At 37.9% G+C, this 21,432-nt stretch overlaps 1 protein-coding gene across 4 annotated transcripts in view; it reads right to left on the bottom strand.

Moving 5' to 3' along the window:
* USP32 (ubiquitin specific peptidase 32) overlaps positions 1 to 21,432 on the bottom strand; it is a 57,471-nt gene that overhangs the window by 22,398 nt on the left and 13,641 nt on the right. For all 4 annotated transcript variants that reach the window (XM_090122578.1, XM_031591496.2, XM_031591498.2 and 1 more), the window contains exons 2-10: positions 19,271 to 19,398; positions 15,485 to 15,590; positions 15,111 to 15,229; positions 12,077 to 12,236; positions 3,941 to 4,072; positions 3,452 to 3,559; positions 2,728 to 2,843; positions 2,274 to 2,336; positions 459 to 542 (exon numbers count right to left, since the gene is read on the bottom strand). In XM_090122578.1, coding sequence (XP_089978704.1) covers positions 459 to 542; positions 2,274 to 2,336; positions 2,728 to 2,843; positions 3,452 to 3,559; positions 3,941 to 4,072; positions 12,077 to 12,236; positions 15,111 to 15,229; positions 15,485 to 15,590; positions 19,271 to 19,398 — 1,016 coding nt within the window. The remainder of the gene's footprint in view (positions 1 to 458; positions 543 to 2,273; positions 2,337 to 2,727; positions 2,844 to 3,451; positions 3,560 to 3,940; positions 4,073 to 12,076; positions 12,237 to 15,110; positions 15,230 to 15,484; positions 15,591 to 19,270; positions 19,399 to 21,432) is intronic.

The raw sequence follows: 21,432 nt of genomic DNA, 5'->3' as shown, positions 1-21,432 counted from the left end.
CACAACACAGCTGGCTCCAATGTTTCCTTTTAAGTTATGTTACGCTGTGCTGGTATCAGATTCTTCACATAAACCACCCTGCAAACAAACCAAAAAAAGCTTTCCAAGGCACTCCATTCAGACTACTTAGCTTTTCTGTCTGCAGATGAGATGCAGAAGCTCATGACAGTTTAAATACAAGCCCAGACAAATCAATGGCAGACCCTGTCCTGTGCGAGCATGCTTTTGAGCTTGAAGCCTGAAATGAGGGTGCCCCATGTCATAAAGGGATCAAGGGAAATGAAACATCTAAAATGAACATGTTACAACTGCTAGAAGAAAAAGTAAAGCAGAGCTTAATGCAACAGACAAACGTGTAAGCATGCTGACACAAACACTGGTGCTGCAACTCACAGCTGTGCAAAAAGCTGATGAGCCAACTATCACACATTACAACTTTAATTTTCTCTTAAACATACCTGAAAAAGTAGATTTAAAAACTCATTGGCAAGAGCACTCTTCACACTCCATATCTGGTAGTCCTCTAGAGTGAGGTGTCCAAGCTTAGTTAAAAAAGGAATGGGAAGAAGGAATGAAGAACCAAACTATTAACCTGACTATTTAATAGAAGTACTATCAAAAAGCTCATGAAACGTGTCACGCAAGGCATGACAAAATCAGTAGTTTGAGAAAAATTAGCATCTACCACTCATAATAAGGCTGGATCCAGGAAAATAAGAAAAAGCCAGTTCTGATATAACAAGCAACCCAGAGAACCAAAAAGCTTGAAGGTTACACATCAAACTACACACAGCATGCAACCTTTGCTCCTGCTCTGTACCATCCACATTAGCTTATGCTCAGCTACACCAGTACTTTCTCCAGCCACTAAAGCAGCAGGGGCAGCACATGGCTACTCAGACACTTGGAATCTACAGAAGACCACTGTCTTCCTCTGAGGGCTGGGAAAAGCAATTTTGGATAAAATCCTCGTGATCTTAACATACAATATGGCATATCAGTTCTGAATCATTTGCAAAGTTACACTAGCATAACGTTGACCAATATCAGAATCAATTAATTTCTGATTGTCAATTATTCAGTGATAAAAGCAATTCTGATTTTTCAGTATAGCCCACAGTCACTTTCAGAGCACTGGCAGTTTGCTCACCTCTTCTTACAGATCATTTGCTCTGAAGTTCAGAGGTCAAAGCTAACGTATGAGAACAGGTTATGCAATTTACATCATCAACTCTTCCCAGCACTACATCCATGATGCACTTATGAAAGATATTCCGAAGACACTTTTTTTTTTTTTTTTTACCTTCTATGGAGATGAGGCTGCTATTATAAACCCTTCATTAAAAGACCAAACAAAAGCCTCAAAGCATGAAAAGAAGGAGCTCACTGAAGCCTTATTTCCTATTGCTCTAGCAGTAACTGAACTCTAATAAAATATTTGCCTACCACTTTGTAGAAGTACAAGCAGTCAAGAGAACTATTCAAATAAGTAACTAAGAATTCTTTAGAGCCTTTCTTACATTATTCACAATTTGCACTTCCTCTTATAATTAGCAAAGCAAAGAATGAAACAATGGAAACAACTGTCACAATACTGTTTGCAGATAATGGTGCCCATTGCAAAAAGCAAGAACATAATTAAAGATTTACTCACAATTAACTACAAAGCACAATACAAACTATTAAGATTTGTTGTTCTGTCATGACAGTGGCCTTCATGGTTTCACAGGCACTTAGCTCTCCAACAGTAATACTGTGCTGTTTGTATTCACTGATTGCATATGATGTCACTTGGCAAAAAATTTTGTAATAACACCAGAGTTACTTTTGAATCAATGCAGTTCTGTTCCAGTACAAAAAAAACTGCATCTTTTTACAGAGCATTAAAGATGAAATTCACCACTGCACTACCTCTTCTCCAGACCACTTTAACATAAAGGAAACAAACAGCATTCTTCACAAGAAGTAAACCATCAGATTTAAAAGTGGTATTAGTTACACCTAATAAAGCCTTATAAACAGTGTATGCTTCAAATTAATTTTATTTGGTTATGCATTTTTGGTTTAGTTCTGTATAAATGGCTTATAAATTCAAACATTACTTTGCAACAGAACAATGTGGAAAAGTTAATGGCAAACTGACATTTCATGTAAGATTCTTTTATTGACACCTCTGCTTTAAGGAAAGCACACAATTATTTCATTTATTAATTTATTTATACATAAATTGAAGATATTGTTATAGAGATGACAGGAAAATAGCAAATTCCTACCTTTGTGTTGTCATGCATATTCAAAATATCTTCTACAATTTCAGACAAATCCATGTCCAACTCCTTGGCACACAAAAGGATTAGAAAAGAGATTCAAATTCTCAAAGCACTCTCTGGAGCAGTATGTGTACAGAATAAAAATGCAACTATCAGAATGCTGACGATATCACTATGTAGTTCACAACTGAGTGCTTCCAGGCAATTGTACTTTTGTACCTGAGGTTCCTTTATATGAAACAGCATACATTACAGTCATGGCGGTACTTTGGTTTACAACAGGGCAAAGTTATATTATCAATAGTTCTCAATTAAGACAGTTTAAGAGTTGTTTTATTACACTGAAACTATGACCAAGCAAGATTGACATCTGAAATAGGAATATTACTCCTACTTTTGAAAGATGATTTTAGGAAACAGAAGCGAGTGAGAAAGAAAATATATACATATAACTTACAGGTATTTTATCAGTACGGTTATCTTTCCAGACCTCTAAAAGTGCAACCACCATTTCTTTAAGTTCTGTGCGAGACAGCACACCATCCCGGTCAATGTCAAAAACCTTGAAGCAAACTGGAGGGAAAAAAGGGAAATAACTTTTGTGCATTAGAACCACTCAACAACTTTTTTTTTTTTCCCTTGCAGGATGCAAGTCTGCAGAGTCACAATTACATGATTTAGTGCTGACAGTTTTGATGAAGCAGGATGCATGTGGTAGTCAGGAAATGGAGCAGCTGTGTTTAATAAACTGTAATCTAGATTCCTGTAATTTTGTGCTGTGTTTTCTGATGTGACTTAGCAGGGAACATATGTGCATACAGAAATTCCCAGTAAGTGCCTTTAAGTTCCAGCAATATGTCTTTGGAGGAGTATGGAGGAAGGTTCTCCCAATGCAGAACAACTACATTGCAGGGAAGAAGCCAGCTGAAAGCTGACAGCAGACAGGACAACACACACTAGCTACAGAACACTGCAACTTAACTTCCAAAGTATTCGCTATGGAAGTACACAGAACTCAGTTTCACCATGCTTTCAAAAGGAAAGTCTTCCTACTTAAAACTTCAGTTTATTTTTTAACTTCTGAACACTCAAGTAGAAGAAATTTCTAAGAAGGTGAAAACAACTAAGCGTACTTGCTCAAACTGAAGAAGTTCTCCAAAATTAATATTTTGCATACTTACACTTCTGCCTTTCTGCCAAGGGTCCCCTGCAACATGCTGAGAGCCCACAGGAAATTTCTTTAAAATCTATGTGATTGTCTCGGTTTTCATCAAAGGCATTAAACAAACCTGCAAACAACAAAGCTTCTGTTACAGCACCTGACTGAAACAGCTGACAACAGCATCTATGTGAATTGTAACAGTTCACATTGCAAGGACAAACATTTGTAATTTTAACTGATTTTTAATAAGCGTATTAAAGAACACAACAGCCAGAAGTACTGCTTCCCTTTGTCATTCATGTTGTTTCACAACAAATGCAGGTTATCAGGCATTGCTTCTTATTTCCAACATTCAGAAATCAGTGAATTTAAGCTTAATATATTAAAAAAAAAAACAGCAAAACCACAATCCCATTTCTGAAGCCCTAAAATTTGTATGTCAGGAGGCCATCAGGGCCCCAACAGCACAGCACACTGCTTCCTCACATGCTCTGTCACAGTTCCATACCTTCACTCAGAGATGGATGAATAGGAGGGGAAACCAAGGGAGCAAATGTTTCTAAATCAAAGCGTCCAGTTCTTGATTGAGCTTTTAGCAGCCAGTATCGTTTCTCGAGATCTATGATGTCAGATTCTTCCACTGTATAAGCAACACAAAGAAAAGGAGATCTAGCAACATCTGGACCATGTTAGGACTGGGTACTAAATATGATTACAGCACTATTTTGTCACAAAGAGAATGGTGACTTTTTTCTGTTTGATTCATGCATATAAATAATAAAGATACAAGCTATAAAGTTCTGTTATTACCTGGTTTACCTACAGAATAATTTTAGCTATTTAATGTCAAGGAGCGTGAGGTCAGCAAGTGATGAGTGTTTAGAAGTACAGAAATGAACACACTACAAAAGGCTCCAACAATCTCTTCATTTTCACAAATTCTCAATGAACTGAACACACCGGATATGTGACAATGCCATCTTGCAAAACTAGCCAATATTTAAGTTCTCTAAAATGGATGTAAATCAGCACTAAAAAAAAAAAGCAACCAGAACTCTTACAAAAAAAAAATCCCTTGGTGCCCTTGAAAAATCCCTATATGATAGTTTGGGCCTACTTATACAGTAGTAAGGCTGAATTTCGATGTGACATTCACACACTACTCCAGCATTATTTCCAAAGAAGTATTTTATTTTACTTTGTTGTTTTTACCATAGACGCACCTAGAAATCTGATCACCATTGCAGAGGGATTACATAAACCCCAAAGTGACTTTATACCAAGGAACTCACAATCTGATGTAAAGAAAGGGAAAAGGAAAGAGACTGAGTAAAAAGGCGTTAAGTAAAAAGGCGTTAGGCAAAGGTGAATAGAAATAGGCAGAGGGAGAAGTTGAGTTTTCTTTCAAGACATACACAAAGGCTAATTTCTTTAAGTTTTACAGATCAGGTGTGGTTTTATCCTTCAAATTAATATCATTTATATATAAATATATAAATATTTAAGTTTCTGCTCAACAATACTTTTAGCCTTTTTACACATGCAAGTGTGTCACAGCACTGCTTCAGGTCAGTGCAAATTAATTGGTTCTCTAATAGATATGTAATGACAAAGCTGTCTATATTAAGAACCACTACGTGTGATCCCATTCCCAGATGGTTCTGAGCCTTTAAATCCATGCCAGCTTTCTAATAGGTTTAACTTGAGCTATTTGGCCTGGTTTAGTCTACAGAAACAATAATAATCCTGTAAAGCTTAAGAAAAGACCAAAAAAGTCACATGTCAAGTTAAAATTGTACTGATTTTTCCTATTTCTGTCATTTATAGCAGTAATTTATTCCAAATACTAGCTTAGGTAACACTAGCATGATCTAACTGCAGCTACCCAACAGGCAGGGGGCATTATGCAACACAAAGCATACATCACCATACCCTCATCAGAACACAGTTTGGAAACTGTTAATGAAAGATTACCATCTGAAGTCAGGCTCAAGGAGCAGGAAGGGTTTGCATCTCCCTGTGCTGTTATGCAGCAGCTAGAAAAGCAACTTCAGTGAAAATAAGCCCTCCTTCTCTTATGCACATTCAGCACAGGCACGAAACAGATGAGACACTGATGTGCAGAACATCCACACAAAAACTGCAGATTGAAGATCATGTATTTCTCATGTAACTCCAACTTACCTTCCACTTAGTGCCAGGCACACTCTGCAGCATCCTCACTTGCACCACTATCAGCTATTGTGCACTTACACGGTAAGTGAGATAAGGGAACTGATCCTGCAGAAAAACTGATTCGTTTCTTCTCTCCTCCTCCTTCCCAGCTGGATCAGTTCCCTTATCTGGACTGTCATCTGCTGACTCTTGGTTGTGTTAGAATACATATGGAAACACTAATCTACACATATAAAGGAATATGATTCCACTAGAATTCAAGGAGTAACAGGACAGTTATTTCTTTGAAAATGAGCATATAGAAACATCACAGATGCTTAAGACATTGCCACAGCTGCAGGCAGTTCCATGGGCCTCAGTGGAACAGCCAAGAGGGATGGCAGGCAGCTGGTACGTGCCACGAAACACAGCAGTGCAGTGACGGCTCAGTGACACTTCTGTCTCACTCTGGGCAGTACAGCAACAGGTGAGAAAGTCTGCCAGATAAAATACACTTTCCCTCAATCTCACTGCCTCCACAGGGATCAGCGTGCTACCACACTGAAAGAGCCTGCATGGAGTCATATAAGAGTACAGTATCAGCATTCTGCAGGAGGTGAAAAAGGCATATTTGTGGTGTTTCAAGAACAGAAATAATCAAAAGTTAAAATAACCAATGAAAAGTGAAAGCAACTTTATGAGCCAGAATCTTAAATACAAGAAGATTCTCTGAACTGCTAGCACCAAACAAGGGCAGAACCTGAAGGGGCAGGACAGCCAGGAGGGACCGTACTGGGGGGGGGGGGGGGGGAACAGTGATAGGACACAGGAAAGAGCTTTAAACCAAAGAGCCAAACGTTTTAGAAAGTCAGACAGACAGGAGGACAAAGGAGCATTCTTTGTGTTGAACAGACCTACCTGACTCAGACTGACTAGAAGTAAAAATGTAACAGTATTGTATCTCAGGGTAACAAGGAATTGTAGGCCTACCTCACTTGCATAAAACAGAGACTTACTGGATTACAGCACATGTAAATGTTTAAGTCTGAAGAGCAGAAGCCAGCTGTCAGGTAATTTCTTCAGTGATTTTTTTGCACATAATGTCACAAATTAATCCCAGCATACGTAATGCACCATACATTCCTCATTACACCTAACGAGGAAGCCACTTAGGATATATACATACAATCATGTTTGATACTGAAGTTTAAATGAAGCGTGATAAGGACTACTTACCATCCTAATGTTTATGTACTTATACTGATGCGTATGAAAAAATGCCATCTTCCTTGCAATAGGCTTTGCATCAAATATTTTAACTTCTCAAAGCATAAATTTTGGTTTCTAATGCCTGCACAAACCAAATCAGGAGGTGCAAAGTAGACTTTCATTTAGTGGGTCAAAATGCAAATGTTACTTATATTATTTAATCTTCTAAATATAATAATTCCAAAACATAAGAACAGAGTAACTTTTTAGGCAAATACTCATTTTTGTCAATTTAAGATATGTAATTATTCAAGCTAACACACATTAGGCACCTGTGAAATTTAAGTATAAGTGACCATGTGATGATGAACTGATATTTCATTTTCCTCTTCCATTTCTCTATTAAAATATGGAAAACTTCCAGATCTCTAGAATCAAGAATGGGGCTTTCTAGTCCAGCTCTGAGACTCATGTCAGACAAGCACGACCAAAGGGATGAAACAAGGGCCAGCACAGGTCAAACTGGAGCCCTCTTACAGCAAAGGAAGAACAGGTAAACCAATGCTTTTCAGCACAAACTGCACACCTACTGAAAACAAGCTATTTTAAAACCAGCCACTACACAGTGACTGATAGACTGCAACGTAAACAATAAACACTAAAAAGAAAAGAATGAAAGCACTCTTCATTTTAATTCCATTTCCATGAAACATACTCCCTAAATATTACACAGGTAGCAAAGCCACGAATAATATTCTTAGGAAAAAAAAAATTAAGGTCTCATTACAGTTTTTGTTGTTGTTGTTTGTTTTTTAAGCAGCATCAGAATGAAAGACACATCTGAATATATTTTACGAATGATTTAGTTTTCACCTACCTAACGGCACAATCCTCTCTGGCTCACAGCAGCAGAAGCATACCATATTCTCAACATTTTACCTGCAAGTCGGCTCGCTTCTCCGCTCACCATGACAGCCTGCAGGCAAAGCCCAGCACAGCCCCAGGCACAGCGCTGCTCATCGCCACCCACCCGGGCCAGACCCAAGGCTGAATGGTGAACACGGGCAGCACTGCTGTGTGAACGTGGCTGCTCACCACTTTCAAATTAACGCATGGAAGATCCTGGGACCTGGGACACAGAGAGCTGCTTTGCAAGACATAAAATAACCTGGGAACTAAGAGGATAAGAAAGTGCAAGATGCAGCTTAAGTGACACTGAGGCTTTTTCTTATTGGCCTGCTCTGCTGGAATACCTTTTTCCCCCCGTCCTCTCCTCCTTCCTTTGCTCCTTTAATTAATAGATATTTTTTTAATTTTTTAGTAAAGAAAAGGACACACAAAGAAGGGAATACTACAACTTCAACCAAGACATTATAGTGCATCAGACACTACCAACCAGACACTCATCTAGCAGAATACAGTGTGTATCACTACCTCAAGGATTTGAACACACATTGCAGAGGCATAAAGCATGACACCTCGCCTCAAAGCACACATAATCACACACCCAAAAAATCCAGGAGAGAACAGAATGTATCCTAAAAACACCTTTAATACAACCTGAATTTACAGAACCATCTTACACAGGAGCCTTCTGTGCATCATTAAGAGATGATGTTTCTTCTACAACTGAAGAAGTAGAAAAACGCATCCTAGCAGCCCATGTGAAGCAGTTGCCCCACTGTGCTGCACAGATTTATGTGTGCATCATGAACTTCTCAGACAGAAGAGGTTACTTCCACAGCACTCAGTTTCAACTTTAGTTTCAAAAACTCACTCTTGCTTTGCAATCAAGCCATCCAGTTATCCAGGACTTCTCTCATTATGTTAAATCAGCAATAACTATGTTCTAGAATATAGTCATTATACTGATTAAACACTGTCATACTAAATCTCTGTGAGAGCTGTCAGAAAAGCAAAAAAGGGTTTTGATCAATTTTTCTGACAACAGAAAATGGTCCCCTTAGAAGAGCATTAGGATGTCAGTTAGTACAAACTGAGTGACACAAGAACAGGATGACAGAGAAGGACAAACTACATAGCCTATCAGTATGCTACCTCTGTAAGTGGGACTACTCTCCTCATAGAAAAGGACAGAAAACCTGAGTATGTAGGCCCAGCACAGGGCAGCAGGATACATCAGACACAGCTGCAAAAAGGCAACACCACCTATGTTGCATCAGAGGCCATAACACCTCACCTTTCCAGATGCCCCTGTTCCTCTGCATCCATCAGCTAAAATGAGCAACAGAGAGCTCCACTGTGCATTTAGGATGGGCACCTGCCAGAGCACCAGAACAACAGCTGATGTATTGCTGAATGACTGTGTTTGGATTTCAGTGAACCAGAGGAGATGAGGTGTTTCATTTGCAATTATTAAGGACTTGCAATGATTTGTAGGAAACTTTCTCCTGCAGAGAAATTCAGAGTTAACAGCAGTCCCTGACAGGACTATCTTTGATTTACAATGCTATTCAATATGATGATCAACTAAACAAAATCAAGTATGCAATCGCACCGAAAAACTGAGACAACCCAAAAGGATGCCAGTTTGCCACTGCTTGCATGGAGGACTCATAACCACTACACTACTTGTGGGGAACAATGGCCCAAGAAAACTTTAAGTTATTTTGGTAACTTTTAAACAAAATGACTCATATTTTTGATTTAAGCAAAATGGAACAAAATTTGATTAAAAGCAGTGTGTGTAACTTCCTGTACCTTTGAAGTTTAATTTCCAATTATGTGTTGAGAAAAATAATTGAAGTCATCTGCATTCCAAAACAAATGTTATTTACAACTGAAAAATTAGAATTCCTTTGTCTCCCTGAGAGCCTGGCTCATTAAACAAATGTAAATAGAGTCACTGGTGCCTTGCAGTACAATGCTCACTGTCAATTTCTAAATCAATGTTAATGTTCTCTATTTTATTGTCCCGATTTTTCCCATCCCATCAGTTGTTTAACAAAACACACAGAGCTGGGGCTCGAGCACAGCCCCAGCAGTGGGGATACACTGATACCACACCAGAGAGTTTCATTAATGAGTTTTCAGCTGAGAGTAGAAATTCCCAACTTGTGCTCTCTCATACATTCTTACAACATCTGAGTTTACTCAACATTCCTTCTGTTCCTTTTTCTCCCAGAGGACAACTATTATCCCCATCAGAAGAATTACAAACAAACCTGACTTCAGACAAAAGGAATTCCTATGCTCTATCCGTTCAGCTAAATTAAGATTACTTTCTTGTTCTTCAGATTGACTTAACTGGACTGTAAATACTGAACCTCAAAAAAAAAAAAAAGCAAGGCCCCAGGTGTTCATATCTCATTCAATGCAATTACTTTTAAGTGCACAAGCACTCAGATTATCCTTACTTTCGCATCTGTTGTGAGATTCCTATACTGCCACAAGTCTCAAGGGAAACCATTGGACACAATGAAAAGCATTTGTTCAGGCTTTGGGAGGGCAGGGCAGTTCACCAGTTTGTCTTCTTACTATCTCCAAGTGCAGTCAGTTTCCCACATTTGTCCTCTGAATGATACCAAGCTGCAGACACCTTAACACAGCACAAATACACTGTTTTTTCTGTTAACAACATTTGTTGCAAGATAGTAGAACTACAAGAAAGTTTAATTTTATCTAGCAGTCCAAACACACCCTGTAACATAAGCTTATCAGTCGAGGTCAAGTATACTGAACCTGCAGACACCTCATAGTTTGAAACGTTTTACTGATTCAGTGCTAAGTGTAAGCTATGCTATTCCCCTGAACAAAATGAAAACCTTGATCCTTGATTCACTATATACCTGAAGATCCACGAATTGTTTCAAACACTGACAAATATTTCTTTTTATTTCAGCTTTTTAATCCTGACAAAGGAAAACTTAACTTCTTGTTCACTTCCATCTTCTTTATGAGCACCCAAGAGCTTCTCCAAGTAAGCTGCTGGTGAAGAAGCACAGCACTGCCAGCTGCTTCAATACACTGAATTTCTCAGTGGCCTGATCTCATATGTAGCAACACTTTGTTGCTTTGTTTTCCCCTGAATGCAAGGGTTTGGGTCTTTTTTTTCCCCACTAGAACACACAGTGTTGGAACACCAGCAGAGACCTGAAATCCTGTATTTTTCACAAGGCTTTAAAGATGAAGTTGCTTCTCCAGCAAATCACAAAGCCATACAAACCAGAACACATAAAGCAGCAGCCATGCCTGCACATCTCCTAGATAAAAAAAAACATTAAGCACTCACAGAACCTATACAATTCAGAAAGGTTTTTTTTATTATTAGTCCCTTTTGTCCTATAGGGCTTTGGAGTGTTTTCCTGAAGCCTCCATGTCTATTGCAGTCTCTCTTGTAATGCAAATAAGTCACCTATGTATAAGTTCTGGTTTTATTATGTACTTTCATTTTAGATGGTCAAAACACAATTGTAATGCTCACACTTAAAAGCAAAAGAAAAAACTATATGTAATTTTATACAAATAATTCAACTACTAAAGAGATAAAATGCCAGGCTCCACCTAAAGAAATCTGATTGCTTAAAGCACAAGCAGATTGTTCAAACCACTCATATCTCAACAGCAAACACCTTTTTCCTAAGGGATATCAAGTCCCCTATACTACTGAACTGTGTGCTTACATTATACATGCACATCACATCTGATCTACCAGCCTTTTGTTTTTACATTTCATCTACAAAAACAGCTGTTCCTCCTTTTACATCAAGATGTAGACATAAGGAAGCACTTGCTCTCTGGAGATCATTCCTACATGCAGATCCTGAGGGGGCCTTCTCTTCACTTAATTTAGTTCCCTGACTACAACATACATCAGGAATATTACTTATTTTACTGTAGAAAACAGATTAGGAGGTGATATTTATTTTTGAAGCAAACATTATCATCAAAACTGTCTCAACAGTCACATGACACACCATATCTGGAAGAGCAAATACCACACCTGTATTAATGTCAATTCTCTTTAGACTGATGTACTTAAGAATTTTTTTTAAGCATCCTTGTAGTCATCATCTTCCATAGGAAATGCTGTTACTAAATGCTGTTCTCCCTTAAAAATAATGACCTGAGGTATCCTTTTCCATAACAACGTTTTATGTATAAGTACAAAAAGCAAAGAACAAGTTAGCACAGACAAGCTCCATATGCTGAACAGAACTAATCAGAGTAGGAAGATTTAACGAACAACTGCAGCAAGACTACAGTTTTTGATCTCTGAAACAGTTTTAAGAAGCATGCAAAATAACCATTTTTTACTTACAGTGTGTGACTCCAGCCAGGGTTTGATAGAAGGTAGGAGTGTCACTATCATCAGTGAGTGTCACATACACACCTCCAGACAGCAGCCAACGGGAAAACGTGAAAGCATCTTTGTTGTGCAACAGCCAAACCCTGAACTTCTCATAGTTAACCTTTTCACCCTATTAGAAAATAAGAAAACACGACTGTTTTTCTCTCCTTTCTCATTAATTGGTTCACTTGGTCTAGTTTTAAATGGTGATGTTGGTGGCCCTGCATGTGGCAGGAGGGTTGGAGATTCATGATTCTTGAGGTCCCTTCCAACCGGGCCATTCTGTGATTAAACAGAAACCATCTAGCTGTAAGAACAATAATTTCCTATAAAAATAAGCAATAAGATTATTTTTTGGAGCCATGCCTGCTTTTCCATTTCATCCTGAAATACAGCACAGAGAAGGAAATTAGACTCCTCAGCTCTCCCTGCATTTCAGCCTCCTACTCAACGTGGCCTTTGGAAAGTCATTTACTCTGCAACTCAGTTTATAGGAATTAGACAAAAAAAAATGGTTTCTTACAACTCACGAGAGCAGCAGTTGTTTTTACGAATTTGAGCTTATTATGGCAGATAAAAGCTCTTTTGTGCTGAATACTGATGCTAAAAAAAACCATAAACATTCTGTTATATCTATGTAAATATGCAAACACCTAACACAGAAGGTTTAGATTTGTGAATAACTAAGGGCATTAAGAATCACTGCAGAAGCATTCAAAATTTATGCTTCTGTTGTCCAAAAAACACTTCATAGCATGTATGCAAATGTGACATTCACAGTATCTCCTAACTCAAGTTTCTCTTGCTGGACCTCATACAGAATTGGCTGTTCAGGAGTACATGAAAACCATAGATCCACACAACTTAAATGCACAAGAGGTTGTTTAAAACATTTAGCTGAACGGTGTTGAAGATGTGACCGTGAAATCACAGCTAGGTTTTGTAGGCAATGTAGAAATACTGAAAATATAAGCAAGCTTACTATCAGCACACAAACTCATTATCAGGAGGTCCTAATGACTATGGGAAATAAACAAGAGTCTGCAAACTAAAAAGCATTTGACGCCATTGACTGGTTAAATTTCCCTAATATCACAGACCATTAAACTTCACTGAATTACATTTCTAGGGAACCCAACAACTTGCATTTGGCCATGGACTAATGACAACTGCCAACTGCAGAAAATGGTTAATCACCATTGCTGCTAAATCATTTGCTTTGCATTCTAGTTGTAATGGATTATTTCAGATTCCAGACACTGATCTTCTCTGCCTCTTCTTCCTACATCAGTGTTATGCTTTTCTCCTATAAATACATGCAGACCAAATTGCCTTCTCAATCTCCTTTGAATCATTATCCAGAAGTTTGGATCAGACACACCATCATTTTCTCACTACCTTTTCCACTCTGCTTTCCTGCTACTTTTTTCCCCACAGCTTTCTGTAAATGGAAGAAGAGCTATGTTGTGTTTCATAATGCTCTCGTGTCGTTCTAATCGACTGGAGCAACAGGAAGGAAAAAGGACAGGAAAGTTTTGGCAGAAAAACCACTTGAACCACTTAAGTTTTACAGATGAGCCATGGTGGAACTCAAGCAACCAGAGCAATGCAGATATCACTGCATTTGTTTCCTTTATTTTAGAAACAGGAATGAGGAAAAGAGATAAACTTCAGAGTTCCTCCTTCTAGATGAGCACCTACAATAATTCTGAAGGAAAGAATAAGAGCACCTATAAACATCACCCTGGAAAATATAAGCTCATCTGCCTTATGGCAGGAAGGAAGGCCCACAACAGGAACGTTAAACTTTCTTATTTGCCAGCAAAGACGTAGTATGATTAACAGGTCAGTAAATCCTGCTGAGTGGGTCATTACACTATTTTTCTTTTAAAAGATAATCAATATAGAGTGTTTTCTTGAACAGGAAAATGGTATCAAAGCAGACTGATACTTCTCTGCCTGCAAGATATTTATAAAGTATTTCTAGATTTCTTAGACAGTAAGCAATTAACTTTTAGGGTATAATTCATCACACCATATTGATGGGAAATTAAATATAGGAAACACTGAAGTGGGTCAGCTGCAGAAACTGGACTGCAGCATACATATGATTTATGATTCCAGTCAAGAATGAAGAATGTAGTCACTGCCCACAAAGCCAACATGATACCATGCCAGATTAAACAAGTTTGCCCAGCCAGTGCTGGTCACAAGCTTCACAGCACACCAAAGTTACCATAAATACAGTACACCATACAATATAAGGTAATAAGGTAATCTGAAATCCACAATTCAAGCTCCTCATCTAGCTTTTCAGTAGAATATAGAATGACAACCAAATTTTACTGGTCTGTAGTCCTCCAATACCAAAAGAAACAAACAAATCAAACAAACCTGGCATTCTTTAGGGTGACTAGTGAGAAAGAAGCAGCTGTGAATATCTACAAGTCAATATAAGTAGCCTGTTTAAGACAGGGACTTCATAAAGCTTCATGAAAATTACATGTCTCAAAGAACCTAATACATAAATAAATGCTGTAGCTCCTGGTAGGCACAGTGAGATGCAAGAACTATTCTAAAGCTGTTGTTGCTTTAAAAACAACTTCTAGTAGCCTTTTTTTTGTTGTTGTTTTTTAATCAAATGAGCAGATTTTCTTTCTCCTCACAGATCTATGTTCTAGCTTTCTTTCCCAATTGCAACAGAATGACAAACTGATAAATAAAATTATACTAGTGATATTCATACTTAAATTCACTTGATACCGTGATTATTCTTGGGAAACAGTATCTTTCACAGCAGCACAGTAAGCAAAGCAGGATGGTGAACTCTTGCATGTACACACTAAGTTGCAACGTACATCAGTGCAAATCATGTGTCTATTACAAGACAAAGAACTTAATTTTTCTAATGTTTAAACAAGGTTCTAGCATGTATATGGCAAAAAAACTGCACAATGCAATAGTCACTTTTTTCATGCAATGAGATAAAACTTGTATTAAATACCTCAGAGAAACATTTCTTGAGAGACTCTGGGACTTTCCCATCAACCACATGCAGCATCTTCTCCATCTCATCACGAACCACATAACTCCCAGATTCATTAGAAAAGAGACTGAAAATGTCTGAGGAAGAAGAGAAGCGTTTAAGCAACTACTGCAGCTATACTTTTCAAATACCAGGTTTAGAACTGGCTAAGAATGCCAAAAGCAATGCAACAACTAAAGCACTGAAAACTTGCATTGATTCAATTCCAATACAGCTCAATAAGGCTTAGATTGAGAAATATTTCCTTTTTCTTTTATCATTGCCCATTAATACAAACAGCATATTCTATACACACTATTCTGTTGTTTTGTTTTTTAAGTTACATTACTTACATTTTGCTTTCTCCTCCTCTTTGCCTCTAGTGAGTAGAACTAATCCAACTATCAAGTTATTGAAGTGCAGCCCTTTTGATATTCCTCCAAATGAACAGTAGATAACCTAGGAGAATAAAGCAGAAGTTAAACCACAAAGTTAAGACAGAATGGAAAGCAAGAAGTTATAGCAGGGCTCTATTTTGCATGTTATTTCCAGTTAGTCACCTCACAGTCAGCTAAACACTTTTAATGTTAATTCTGAAACACCTTTATAGATATTCCAGTTATAAAGTTGTCTTTTGAGGGTCTTTCAATTAGTGAAAGACACCTTCTTCCTGAACAGAAGTATTTTTTTTAAAAAAGCTGCAATCCTGCAAAGGATTCATTCACATATGCTACTATGTACAGGGAAAAAACAACCAGGCTTTTAATTGTTTCTGCACTGCCCCTATTGCTACAATGCCCACTCCAAGTTAGTACACTATTCTGCTAACAGTGGGATTTACATCTGTTGTTGTACTGCTTTTCTAACTTGCACTCCTCCTTTAAATCCCAAAACACATTCCCACAAGCACCAGTACCTCATTAGTATCACAAGACAGATATCTACTTCAGGTATAAGAAAATAATGCAGTCAGAACTTATACATTATTCTTATATGGAAGAATTATTTTAGCTCTTCTGGTTTTTTTAGTATGATTTTCTTATAGGTATCACACAGGGCACCTAACCATAAAGAGAAAGCATTAAGTGCAGCCGAAGGGAACTATTACTGTGAAAGGGCAGAACAAAGTGATTTGTCACCGATCACAGTTTGGATAGCAGATTTCTGTGCTGACCTTTAGTTTAAAGAAGTTATATTTAGAAAAGAAAAAAAAAAGAGGGAGAGAGAGGGCAAAATAAAGAAATTGAGCTCGAGTTTTATAAATATAAGTATTATGTATATGTTAAGTAGTGGTGTTTGCTTTGCATTACACTGTAAATGAACAGTGTTACAAACAGGATGTGTACGTGAAGTTACGGACCGTTTTCTCATTCTTCTCCCATAAAAGCATATTCTTTGTATGAGAACTTAGCCAAATGCAATGGCAGAGTTCAGAGGTCAGTGGGACTTTCATGTTATTGTAGAGCCACTACTCTGTGAATCACCAACAGAGCGGAGAGAATCATTTGAAAAACACTGGACAAAACCCACAGGTTGAGGACTTCTCACAAGCATAAGTGAGATCATAAAGCTACTGGATGCATCCACTGACCACATCACTATAAATACTAAGTTTATTTTACAAAGAAATACAGGAATAATCCTAAGCCATAAATAAAATAAATTACCAACTGCATTTAAATATAATTAGAATTTTTGTGTGCGTGTTTTAAGTACTTTCCCTCTTCTGTCTCTCAGCACTGCAGCATTATCACTGGTTTAACCCAGCACCTTTGCCTGCCCAACAACTCCTACACCCCACTTCCTATATCTATGCCAAAACAAGCACTCATGTAGCAGGACTATGAATGAAACATAGGAAACAAATTTGGATTTGAAATAACCATTTTTGTTATCAGGTTTCACTAATCCAGTTCTCTCAAAGCAGTTGACCTTTAGGCAATAATAAGCAGCTAGAATTAAGCTGACCATGAAACTGCTATGAAATAACTGCACAAATCACATTTCAAATATTACAAGATAACATCTATACCCTACCATAACTGTGCAGGACATTCTGTGTCATCGAGTGCAATCTATTATCAGTTGTGCCTTTCAAAGGAGCCTGACAGCCCACTACAACTAAGTGTATTAAGGAGAAAAATCAATTCTTAACAGACTGAAATCCCTTCGCAAAACGTGAGCTCCATGTCTCCCAAAACAAGACCAACATTACTATCTCACTCACTCAGGTCTACATGCCAGGAAACAGTTTATCCAAGACATGACAAGGGTCAACATTTTTTACATTCACTGTAAGCCATTATATCAGTTAAGTTTCTCAACAGGATTTGTCTTTTTTAGACCAGTAAAGTAAAATCTAACAAGTTTTAATAGCAAGTTTTTCTTTACCCTGGAAAAAGACTTCAGAAGAAGTAAAATCTTCCTGCACTGTTCAGAAGATGACTTTTGAGATTATCAGCTGATTGCTATTTGTCATTAATGTAAGAAAATTCAGCTCTCTTAGAAGATTAATCACTTACATTAAATTTCATGAGAAAGTACTTAAGAATCACCATAGTGGTAATCTATGTGAAATCTATGTGAAAGGGTGGACCCTTTCTGAGCAATAACAGAAACATACTAACTGCCACAAATACGTGCAAGAAGACTGCAACAAGGCTTCAAACCTATAGCTGAAAATTCCCTCAAACACACAGTATGTTTAACGACTTCCATATCTGAAGAGGCTGGCTTACGTCTCCTTTCAGTTACTCAAAAAAAATGAAGTTCAAAGATGAACGTCAGAAACATCTATTCACAACAGTAAGTTAGATGTGTTTCCTTGAGTACTTCAGCCTGGAAGAGCTGGAATTCTACAAGAAGTTCACAGTTTATATGGAGCAAGTTGCAGGACCACAAATTTTTACCCTCTTGTAACAGGGGTGACTGCTGCAGTCAGAGTCCTTTGCACAAGCAAAGAGAGAAGAAAACAGCTAAATACCAGATACACATGAATGAGTCGCTAGCTCATACCATCTCAGGTGTGGTTTCCATGTCAAAAATTCAGCCAGAATGGGGAGTAACCAAACAAAACCAGCCATGGGCTTGCCAAGGCTGCTGGGTAGGTCTGGCTAAGCCACATAGCACTGTACCAGCAAACAGAAGCAAAGGAAACACCTAACATAGACCAGCTACTTTCTATTAACTACTTAACTGCCATTCATACAACAAGGTACAGAAAAACCTACCACTGCTGTCTTTGCAGCAATAGGAAGCAGACTAGCAGTTGCAGTGGGTGTTCTAGCCCACCTCCACTGAAACACTAGGCAACAAGGTAGTAGGAAGTTCCAAAATCTCACTCGCTTCCATAACAAAGTTATTACCTGTCATAATTCAGGTTATTACCAGGCAGATTCCCTGAAGACACCTATGTCCAGAGAGTTCTGCACGATACCTTTGGGAGATGCTCTCCTTGTCCACCTACCATGCTATCACTTTCACTGCTATGCACTCAAGACTACTGAAAGATGTCTGAAGGCAAGTTTAAATGAGGCTCACAGTATAGAAGGATCTCATTCTATCAGAGACATTATGTATAACTTGCAGTTTCATTCTGCTGAGAGACATAGTGCTACCCAAACACATTAAGCTCCCATAGGATGCTCAGATCATCATCTGCTATTACCAAAGTTTAATGTATTTGCAAATGCTTGAGGGGATAAATTATTAGAACTAAATTTGCGCTCTATTTGGACCCAGTGTTATGGCAGAGATTTGAATTCCACCTTTCTACTTCTAATCATTCCGATTTCAAAAGATGCCTTCAAGGCTACACTGCATATGTAAGTAATTTACCTTTATATTACATTGGAGCTATTACTTTAAAAGAAAACGCACAGCTCTGCTGAATACTATAGTTTAAGTCTTAATATAGCTACTTTAGAGCCAGGAAAAACAAACAAACAAGAAATCCACTTAGAGCATAAAAAGGGCCATAATTCCTACTTTATCATCAGATACAGAACACAGATTGGTACTGCATGAAAAATGGAAAGAAATTAAATTTGCTTGTGTATCTCTATAGGCACATTTGTGTACGCACATCTATGGGTGTACACTAACAACCACACACCTCCCCAGAGAAGTTTGCAGATTACCTCAGCAACTTTTGGAGGGACTCCATCACCAAGAACTTCCCTGATGAAGCACTGCTGGGTCATATAATACGAGAGTCCACAAGTTCTCTTAAAAGCATCTTTCAGTCGCTTTAGCTCTATGTCTGTAACTGTATTGAGTCAGAGGAGAAAAAAAGATTTGGTCAGCAATGTCATAGAAATGTAACAGCTTAAGGACTACCAAGAATCTATACGCATTATGTTTACCATAAAATAAAGAGATCTGAAGAAATTAAATGCATAATTTTACCCAGGCAGTGGTAGATGATGAGATCCAATATTCTAATCTTAGAGAGAACTGAAAGTTAACAATACTTACAATCAGTTTGCCTAAATTTGCTTTGACTACAATAATGCATTATAAGTTTGTTGTAAATTAAGTACCATTATTCTCATACAAAAGGAAAATTAAATAGTATTATGATCAATTTTATGTTGCACACAAGCCAGAGAGATGATCTGTAAACCAACAGCAGTGAGTATAATTGAGAGCAGCTCCAGCAGCACACTTCAAACAACCCCATCTCACAACCAGCCTACTTTTCTGTAGGAAAAAAAACCATGGTCACTACTTACTGGCTTATAAGACAGTGGAGCAAAACATGAATTCAACAGCAAAACTAGTTTGGACTAAAAGTAACTCTTCACCTAAGGTTATCCCACATAGTCAAAATGTGATTACCAGCTGAAACCTGTTCAAACTTTTCACAAGCTTTACACACAAGAAGTTTGAAGAGACCCCCTATAAACTTGCACATGACTCTTCTCAAAAGCAGCACTGCCTTCCTATTTCACAAGTGTAAGGCAATTTTCTAACAATACGGTTAAGAAGCTCTGAACAAGGCACAGAACTGCTACAGTCCCACCAGCATCAAGTACTCTCATGAAGTATCTCAATGAACAGAACAAGTACTTTGTCAAAATCAAGCTGCAGAGCATAACACAGTGTCCTTGGATCCCATGCAAGTTCCCACGTACTGCAGAAAGAGCTACTTACCATCCAGGCACCAAGGAACTGATGCTGCACATGACAGCTATTTCACTGTATTTACAGGAAGACATTTTCCTTGCTATCACCAGTCACATGGAGCTACTCCAAATGGCCAAAAGCTTGTCAAGGTTTTTGTCAGCCAAAATAAAACAGAACACTTCAGAACTTAATCCAGCATTCTTTATTGCTTCTACATTTCAATTAATTCATCCAAAAAAAAATCATTCCTTGAAAAGCAAATCATGTCAAAATGTTCCCTCTGAATTTCAAACCTCATCAGCACTGAAGTAGCCTGGTGACTTTACAGCTGTGCTTAAGAGCAAAAATTGGGTCAAGTTCCTTTTCAAACGTTATTATAGATTCTGGGGACTTTTTCTTTTTTTTTTTTTTAACTAGAAAAAGAATCCAGGGATCTCAGAAATACACCTGAAGTGTGATCCACACAGCACTGGTGCTACCAATAAATAAGTCTCGGCTAAAGACATACTCAAATTATTATCATTGTGTCTTATTAAAATAAGTGTAGACCAATTATAAGGGAAAATAATGTTGAAATACTGCTGCTACCCGGCACATACGGTGTTGAAATGCAGTGTCCTGAGACAGCAGTGCCCAGAGTCCTGCAAGGGATGGGCTGGCAGGGATGGGCAGGGAGAAGCCAACCAGCACTGCTCACACCTTCAGAAAGAACTGTCAGTATGACATTAAGTAGCTGATGATACTGCCAGTCCATGTCATGTTTCAAATGTAAATTACTAGCACTAGAGATGACAACGTTATTATTTGCATACAGAAACTACAAAACAGGTCATGGAATTACAGAAAAGATAATCATTTCCCTTCCTTCCCCAGGACACACTGAAGTGACTGAAGCAGGCCATCTCAAATCATCTGCAAAGCTTCACAAAAATAAATTCATTATACACTTAGATCAAAGCACATGAAAGTACTACTGAAATGAGTAGAGAAGAAAAAGATATTATCAGTGTTTAAGTCTGGAAGACATAAAATATTTGAATACAAAATCCCAACAAAAAACTTCTAACTATTTGACGCAGACGTAGAGCGTGATAAGAAATAAATCCTAAATTAGCAAAGTAATATTCCCAGAAGCAATACATTTATTACAGAGATAAAAATGAGCACACCCACA

Source organism: Phasianus colchicus, chromosome 21 (genome assembly GCF_987193195.1).
Source record: "Phasianus colchicus chromosome 21, bPhaCol1.hap1.1, whole genome shotgun sequence".
Lineage (NCBI taxonomy): Eukaryota > Metazoa > Chordata > Aves > Galliformes > Phasianidae > Phasianus > Phasianus colchicus.
This window is presented reverse-complemented; position numbering and strand designations above follow the sequence as displayed.